This window comes from Mandrillus leucophaeus, unplaced genomic scaffold (assembly GCF_000951045.1).
Source record: "Mandrillus leucophaeus isolate KB7577 unplaced genomic scaffold, Mleu.le_1.0 Scaffold85, whole genome shotgun sequence".
NCBI lineage: Eukaryota > Metazoa > Chordata > Mammalia > Primates > Cercopithecidae > Mandrillus > Mandrillus leucophaeus.
Genome location: NW_012109252.1, coordinates 3,691,834 through 3,700,445, shown reverse-complemented (window position 1 = coordinate 3,700,445; position 8,612 = coordinate 3,691,834). Strand labels below are relative to the sequence as shown.

Below are 8,612 nucleotides of genomic sequence, written 5' to 3'. Positions count from 1 at the left end.
GATGGCCCATCAGGAACAACACGGGAATAAATAATAGAAACGTCCTTCGAGTTCCCAGAGAACTAACTCTAGGCCCATTTCACATTTGTCTTTCATGTTTTTTATTAAAGAGGAGCTCTTCTTAAAGAGATATTCCATTTTAGTCACTGCTCTTCTCAGGGAGGACATGTGTGATCCAGTAACTAAAGAAAGCTGAGATTACTCTGGCATGGTCTGGAAAGCAAAAAAAAAAAAATAAAAAAATAAACAAAAAATAAAATGAAGACAAAAAGAAAAATTGTAAGTTGTTATTATTATGTAGACATGAGCCTTTGGGCCCAAAGTGAACTCCCAAATAATCTAATAAAATGCAACTCTGGCATAAAACTGATGTTGAAAGTGACACATTACACCTGCTAATCACACATTATGTAATCATATGGCAACACACTGGCTCAGTTATGAATATTTGTATTTCACTGGGGCATGAACCCTTGGTTCACTGGCTCTATTACACCTGCACTTCAAAACGTTACAGTGCAATATTACAGGCTTAACATCAGACCTGAAAGAAAACCCACATACAAACTGAAATGAAAAGGAAATAGAAGTTTATGTCAAAGGTGAACAAGTAGAAAAAATTCAGAAGTGGAGCCGTAAGTGAGACAACATAGGACCACGTGGTGCCCACGTCATGAAACCAGGGCTGCGGCAGCGCCAGCCAAAGGCAGCCAAGACACCACATCGCGACACCACAATCACCCCTGATGTTACCACAACCCTCAGGGCTTCCACAGGGGGGCTGCGGCTTTGACCTCTGAGCCCGCCGGTCCCCAGGGTCTGACCTCTGAGCCCGCCGGTCCCCAGGGTCTGACCTCTGAGCCCGCCGGCCCTGGCTCTAACGTCTGTGCTCACCGGGCTCACGGCAGGACACTGGCTGCCAGTGAGGGCTCTCCCCAAAGTCAGGTTTTACAGCTTGTGAGGGTACCAAATGCTGCACCTAGAATCTGCTGCTTCTGAAGTTTCCAACCACAGAGAGCCAAGCTACAGACAACAGAAGCCCATCCATGCTCCCTGCCCAGGCGGGCTCCATCCCACCCAGGGGCAAATTGCCTGAGCTCTGGAAATCCCCAACAGTCAGGATGATAAAAATCTAATTCCCTCACCGAGGGTTAGAGGAGGGTGACAATCCCCAGCCCTTCTCAGTGCATGTGCGAGAACACTCAAGGAATGGCGGCTACTACTGATAAGAAGCGTGTGTAACAAAACGTCACAGACGCGGGGGAGCTTCGCCCTGACGCTGGCATCCCAGCTGAACGCAGCCCCCACGACTGAGGAAAAGTAACTGCTGAGCCAGAGAAGCGGGAGAGGAGACACGATCGGCGGAAAACACCCACACCTGCTTTTAAAATGTGATTTCTGTGCTCATACTATGGAGGTGAGGGACACAGTGACTAATTAAATTCCTAAGCTAGTATTATGGAAAAAACCCTTAATTTCAAAAACTATATGCCAAGTCTGCATTAAACAAATACAAAATGTGAAAACGAAGCTTCATTGTTTATAAAATTTTATTTCATAAAATAGCTTGACGTAGAAAAACTGTAAGCACATATCCTACAGAACTCAAAGGAATCCTTTCTTAGAGAAAACAGATTCCTACACACAGTTTAGTTCTATCAGTGGCTTGACGTAAATGTGTGTGTATACAAAACCTGTCCGATGAGTTTAATATAAGAAACCAATTGTTTTAATATTGGGGGTTCTGCTAAATTCGTCTGATGCAAAAAAGAATTGCCAAAACTCCTTTGGTGCATGTCAGAAAAGCCTCAAGTGTGAGAAACAGAACAAAAATTTAAAAAATTAAAAATTTAAAATCGCTTACTTTCATCTCTCATAAAAATCTCCTACCAGTTTAACATAATAAAATTGGCTTTTTTGCGGTTTGAGATAAATCTTATTATGGAAATCTAAGTTTGTTAAGTACTTGCTGTAAGAGGCCTGACGACCAACCAGAAACAGAGATGCCGGCCTGGGGCCAACGCCGTCCTCTCCTGCACACACAGGTGCCACCTTCCCGGTGGGGCTCCTCCCCTCTCCTCCGCTGTCGCCCGTGGGCCCTGCGTTCTCCTCCAGTGTCGTTTCTCATGAGCCCTGGCCACGCTCCTGGTGGGCGTCTGTACTCACTGTCCCTGATCTCTCTCCTCCCTGCACTCCGGGCCCCACGGCCCTCTTGAGCCTCAGAACCCGAGGTCTGACTGGCACCTGCATAGCCACCCAGCACTACGCTCCGGGCAGTGCTCGCACCTCAAACCCGATCCTTCTGGGAGCTCCTCCTCCTCCTCGTGGTGACCTGGTCCTCCCAGTGCCTCGCCGGCCACTCGGCAGCTCCCACTGGTTCTACCTCCACAGTCCACCCGGACATCGGCTACAGCTGCCTAAGCCGTGGCTGCACCTTGGTCCATGCTGCAGGCCCCTCTCAGCAGGTCCTCAGCAGCACCCACCTGGTCTCCATTCTCCACGCCCTCCATCCAGCCTCAAGATAGTAGCCCAGAAGCCTCACAGCCTCCAGGAACCTCCTGTCTCTGCATAGAAGCCCACAAGGCCGCACATGCCCAGGGTCCCATGTGCCTGGTCCTGTCACCTCTCCTCCTTCTGAGACTCACTCAATGCACCTGGCCCTGTCACCCGCATCCCCTGGTCCAGCCACCAGGCTCCTCCCATGTGCCTGGCCCTGTCACCTCTCCACCTTCTGCAACTCACATTCATCCCCTGGTCCAGCCACCAGGCTCCTGGCAGCTCCCCAAACACACGGGTTCACCCACCTCAGCGCAGGTGCACTTGGCTGCAAAAATACCTCCTCTTCCCACTCCTCCACAGCCTCATCTCCAGGATCCACCTGGAGCTCTACGATGCATCTCACCGTGTATCTGGCTTCTTGTCCTTCTTTTCCAGCTCCTCAGCTAGGGAGCGAGTGCCCCAGGGTGGGGTCCCTGCCAGGCTTCCTCAGTGACAGGCTCCACAGCCCAGAGCACCATGCAGGGCAACACACAACCAACACCTTCTCGACGGAGGAGGGCGTTCTGCATAAAGGCAGCTCCTCCGGCACCCACATGCTCTGCACGCCGATGGTCCCTGCAGCCCCCGGCTCCCTGCACCTGTGCCACGGCATTGTCATACCACGGTGATGTAATGCTGCTCGTTATCTGGCTTCTTTAACATGCTGGTCATGACCCCTCAGCAACCCTGGGGGTTTCCAAGCACAGAAACCACCCCCGACACTTACTTTGAAACTCCCTCCACGAAATCTGCAGACTCCTTTTCCGGGACGGGTGCCACACACTGGCCCTGGGCCAGGTGTGCTGCTCTGCACTCAGTGGTGTGCAGGTGAATGGCTCAACAGCCTGGACTTCAGATTTTCAGCATTTGCAGGTTTCTGTGGCCTGAATACCCTCACCACAGCTTGTGTCACCACACATGGCATTGGGAAGACATGAGCACAGCCGCCCCAGCACACAACAGTTTGCATGAAAAGGATGCCTGGTGAATGTGGTGGAAAATAAGTCACCATCACCACGCCAGGGGTTCAATAAGGTACCAGACAGTCGGAAGCCAGCAAAAATTTACCATCTACCACACTAGTAGCGGAGAAGGAAAAGAGGAAGAAATGAATTCACTTCTATTGAAACTTAGGAAATTTGGCTCCAAGAGTTGACAGCTCCCAAGTCTGGAAACTCAGACTGCACATGCGTTTCTGCATATATTATGTGAAATATTTTTGTATCAAGCAGAGACGCAGGAAGCCTGTTTCTCGGTGGGACTCCATTCTCCCACGCCATATGTGCAGTGTCACATTTTCCAACTCATTGCTGTTTTGGTGGCATGTGAGTCTTTTAGAGGCAAACCTCGATGACAGTAGCTTAAGCAGGACCTTGAATAAATCGTACGGTACTTACCAGGAGGCATCGTGCAATGTTGTGAGAACATTTCCAGAGCGCGCTTCAATCTCTCAGTATCTTGCAGAAGCAGCAGTGTTTTCAGGTGGTGCAGGACGGACACGTCTGAGGGCGGCATGCTGTGTGACGCAAGACGGTCCAGCAGTTCCTCAGTGGCATCGGCGAGGGCGGCTGAAGCTGCATCTCTGGAGACACCTACATAAAGTCAGTTTTGCTTGGAAATACAGTTTTGTTTTTATTTCTACAAAGATAAGCTTTCCTCTCTTAAGGAAGGCCTCAAACCTACGCTTCCACATAGAATGAGATGTCTGGGAGATGAGAAGCTACCAGAAGAAAGAATCAGAACAGAGCTCAGTACAAACCCCACTGTAGGAACGACCGTGGAAACCTGGCCTGTCTACGCGCCTGTCTGGTGAGACGCCTTCCCTGGCCCATCTACGCGTCTGTCTGGTGAGACGCCTTCCCTGGCCCGTCTACGCGTCTGTCTGGTGAGACGCCTTCCCTGGCCCGTCTACACATCTGTCTGGTGAGACGCCTTCCCCGGCCCGTCTACGCGTCTGTCTGGTGAGATGCCTTCCCTGGCCCGTCTACCTGCCTGTCTGGTGAGACGCCTTCCCTGGCCCGTCTACCCGCCTGTCTGGTGAGACGCCTTCCCTGGCCCGTCTACCCGCCTGTCTGGTGAGACGCCTTCCCTGGCCCGTCTGCGCGCCTGTCTGGTGAGACGCCTTCCCTGTCCCGTCTACACATCTGTCTGGTGAGACGCCTTCCCTGTCCAACACACAACTCAAGGCCATGAACAGCAGCAGGATAAACCAGACGATGAAACCAAGCTCTCTATGTCACATAGCTTTAAAAAAAGAATCAGACTGTGGCTGTTTAGAAGAAATCAAGGAGACCTGAAAACCAGCCCCTGACTTCCCCTCAGTCTGGTGGCTGGTCTTGTTTCTCTGGCTGCTGTTCAGCAGTTCGACTGCAAAACGTGGTCGCCTGTGGTGGTTTCGGCATTAACCCTGCTTGGACTTGGCAGGACTTCTTCAACCTGTGACTCTGTGTCCCGTAACGATTGTGTAAAACTCCCAACGGTCATGTCGTTCTGTCCCGCCCCTGCTCTGTCCTCTCCTGTCCACCTGGGCCTGTTGCAGACGCCGGACTTCCCGCTCCAGGTCTGCTGGGCTCTTTCCTGTGTTTTCCATCTGTTTTCTCTCCACCCTGCATTCTGGAGACTTTCTTTCACCCGTCTTCCCGGTCACTAATTCTCTTTTAGGCGAACCCCATTTGCCGTTTCCCTGTCTTTTGAGGCCTGAATTTTTGTTACCATATTTCTCGGGCCTACAATTTCCATTTGATTATTTTAGTAGATTCAAATTACCTGGCAAAATGCTCCAATTTTTTTCCCCCCTTACTTTAAGCTCCTTGTCTGATAACACCAGTATCTCCTGCTCCAGCTCTACTGCTCTTTTTCTCTTGTTTTCGGTGCTGTGGTCCTGTTTCGTGGCATGCCTGGTAAACTGTTGCTGAATGCATAGGAAAGACTGCAGAGGTCTAGGATGGTGATATTTTCTTCTAGAGGTCTCACCCTTTGCTCTGCCAGGCAGACAGAGCAGAGGTGGATCCCCTGGACTGTGCAGGGACTGAGCTGACTCCAGGGTGGCCACACATTTGGGACAGGGCTCCAGAGTCAGGCCAGTCCTCATCTGATCAGCATCTCAAGATGGCCAAGAGGCCCCTGCATTATTCGGAGGCTCTGTATGGCTTCTCATCTTCCACCCACAGCTTCAGAATTGGGCAAAGGCTCTAAGGGAAGCCATGCAGGGTGTTGAGTTCTGTTCTCCGACCTCCGAGCCCACCTGCCCCGGCTCCGACCTCTGAGCCCACTGGTCCCGGCTGTGACCTCCGAGCCCACCGGCCCCGGCTGTGACCTCTGAGCCCACCCACCCCGGCTCCGACCTCCAAGCCCACCGGCCCCGGCTCTGACCTCTGAGCCCACTGGTCCTGGCTCCGAACTCCAAGCCCACTGGTCCCCAGGCTCCGACCTCCGAGCCCGCCGGCCCCGGCTCTAACGTCCGTGCTCACCAGGCTCCAGGCTCTGCTTTTGGTATCTCCACCTGTGAGGCTGGTTTTTCTGCCTCTCTGGGCTTCACCAGGTCCTTTCCCCAGACCCTCACCCAACGCCCACACTCAGGACTGGCAGATTCCTGAAGACAAGTGGCTGCGGATGTCTCCATGATAATCTCCCCGTGGGGGTTCCAGGAGTTTCATCTTTCTATGAGCCGATTTCCTGAGGAGCTTCCTGATTCCTTCAATAGGTATTTCTCAACCTGGCTTTTTGGTTACTCCTGGCATGATTGTTGGTCTGCCCCAAGGTGCTTGATCACACACAGAATAGAAAGTTTACTGAGATCTTTCCGAATTCTACTTCACTTTGCAGTGTCTTAGCCACGTCTTCCTGATGTATCATCTGGATGTGTTTTCAGTTTGTTAATATAATCTGCTGAGAAACATGCTAAAGAGGAAGAGGCTCGAGTGCTCTTCGTACTGAAATCAATCTATTAAAAATGGTACTTCTGCATCACTGTTAAAAATCAGTTACTTAATTCCCAAATTATTACATAGCTGATACTTCTTAATCTTGTTCATAACAACGCTGTCAAATGCCCTGCTTAAATCTGGATCTGCTAAACCCACATTAACCTGAACCTGCTGGTGACATCATTAAAAAGACACCTATACTCACAAAAATTAAAAACTATTAAAAAAAAATTAAAGAGAAAAAAGCCAGGAAGCCCCTGGTGAGCATCTTTGTTCTGGGGCAACCACGTGTCCCTAGGTCAGCTGTCAACACAGCAGAGTGCAGATGTAAGCAAGCGCCATCTGTGACATTAAGCCTGTGCTTACTTTCCTTATGTCAATACAAACAACTGCACAAAAATGTTTGCTGAGAAATCACGCATCCATTCTACGTGGAAGAGAAAATGAAACCTGTCCTAAAGGCGCAAGCTGTGTTTCCTTCACCTCTCAGTCTGCTTATGAAGGTGAGCTCAGCTCATCAAAACCTCTAATTTCGATTTATCTCTTGTTTAGAAAAACAGCCTGGATGCCAACACACTCCAAAACCTGACCTGAGGCATGGAGGACATGGGGCCAGCCTGTTCTTGGCGCAGGCCACGGCCGCCACACTGCTTTTCTGGATGTGCCAGGGGCACAAGCCCGTCCACATCATCAGTGGAAAGCACGTAAATACTCTGATCTTTGCCTTATAACTAACCATTTACATTGAATATTTTTAATGTATGTTTTCACATTTAAACATTATATTTCTTTCTTTTAATAAACTTTTAAGTGGATGTCTCTATGCAAAACAGTAAAAAACATACCGTCATAAAAATACATTTCCTGTGTTGACTTCAAAAAATTTAGAACACTATCTGCCTTTTCATTGGTAACTGTATCATCTTCCTCCCCGGCGTCCGCACCATCGTCCTCCCCGGCCGGTGTCGGGTCTTCCTCGCTGGCGTCGGCGCCGTCCTCCTCCCTGGCCAGTGTTGGGTCTTCCTTCCCAGAGTCCGCACCGTCCTCCTCCCCGGCGTCTTTTACGTCTTCCTCCCCAGCCGGTGTTGGGTCTTCCTCCCAGGAGTCCGCACCTCCCTCCTCCCCGGCGTCTTTAATGTCTTCCTCCCCGGCCGGTGTCGGGTCTTCCTCGCTGGCGTCCGCACCTCCCGGCTCACCAGCCTCTCCCATGCCTTCCCCTTCACTGCTGCTGTCCTCCGGCTGGTACATGAAGCTGACACCAGCAGCCTTTGTTGCCAAGCCGGCTGCTTTCTTCCTTTTAATTTGCTGTTTCTTTTTCAGTTTCCTTTTTTTATTTTTGCTTATCGTGGGCCCATCTGTGTGCTGTCGCTGAAATTTCTCCTGTAACAGACTCTGCTGTTTCTCTAATTCTGCTTGTTCTACAAGAACACTGTTGGGATTTTTAAATTTTTTCTTTGACTTATGCTTCCTAATTCTTCTTCTCTTTGGCTGGTCATGAGGATCCTGATCTGTTAAAAAAAATCAAATATAACAATTTTCAGTACAATGAAACCATAACAAACGTATGAGGCTAAATAAATTTTCCATCAGGATCTTGTAGTTTTAGTAGAAAAAGAGTTTACACTATTTACTTCAGTGATTCTCAACTTCACCATCAAAGATCCTGGGATTAACAATAATATAAATTAGCAGCCTACTTTTTTTTTCCCCATAAAAGACACATTTAGATGTATATACACTCACAGATGCTACGATCATAATAAATGGTGTGTTTTGAAGGATGTACAAGGTGTTGCTTTTTTTTTTTCCTGAGACAGAGTCTTAGTTTGTTGCCCAGGCTGGAGTGCAATGGCACAATCTCGGCTCACTGCAACCCCTGCCCCCAGGTTCATGCGATTCCCCTGCCTCAGCCTCTCGAGTAGCTGGGATAACAGGCACGCACCACCACGCCTGGCTAATTTTTGTATTTTCAGTAGAGATGGGGTTTCGCCATGTTGGCCAGGGTGGTCTCAAACTCTTGGCTTCAAGTGACCCACCTGCCTCGGCCTCCCAAAGTGCTGGGATTACAGGAATGAGCCATTGCACCTGGCCAGTTATTGCATTTTTAGAGTAAAATTTCATTTCTATGGGCCTTGGGGTGGGGGGGGG

General features: G+C 49.9%; 1 protein-coding gene across 1 annotated transcript in view; it reads right to left on the bottom strand.

Annotated features, from left to right (window-relative positions):
• Positions 1-4: 4 nt before the first annotated feature.
• The window catches only part of ERICH1 (glutamate-rich 1), a 67,137-nt gene continuing 58,529 nt past the window's right edge, over positions 5-8,612 (bottom strand). The window contains exons 4-6 of the mRNA XM_011968602.1: positions 7,310-7,972; positions 3,936-4,130; positions 5-213 (exon numbers count right to left, since the gene is read on the bottom strand). Coding sequence (XP_011823992.1) covers positions 140-213; positions 3,936-4,130; positions 7,310-7,972 — 932 coding nt within the window. The 3' untranslated portion in view covers positions 5-139. The remainder of the gene's footprint in view (positions 214-3,935; positions 4,131-7,309; positions 7,973-8,612) is intronic.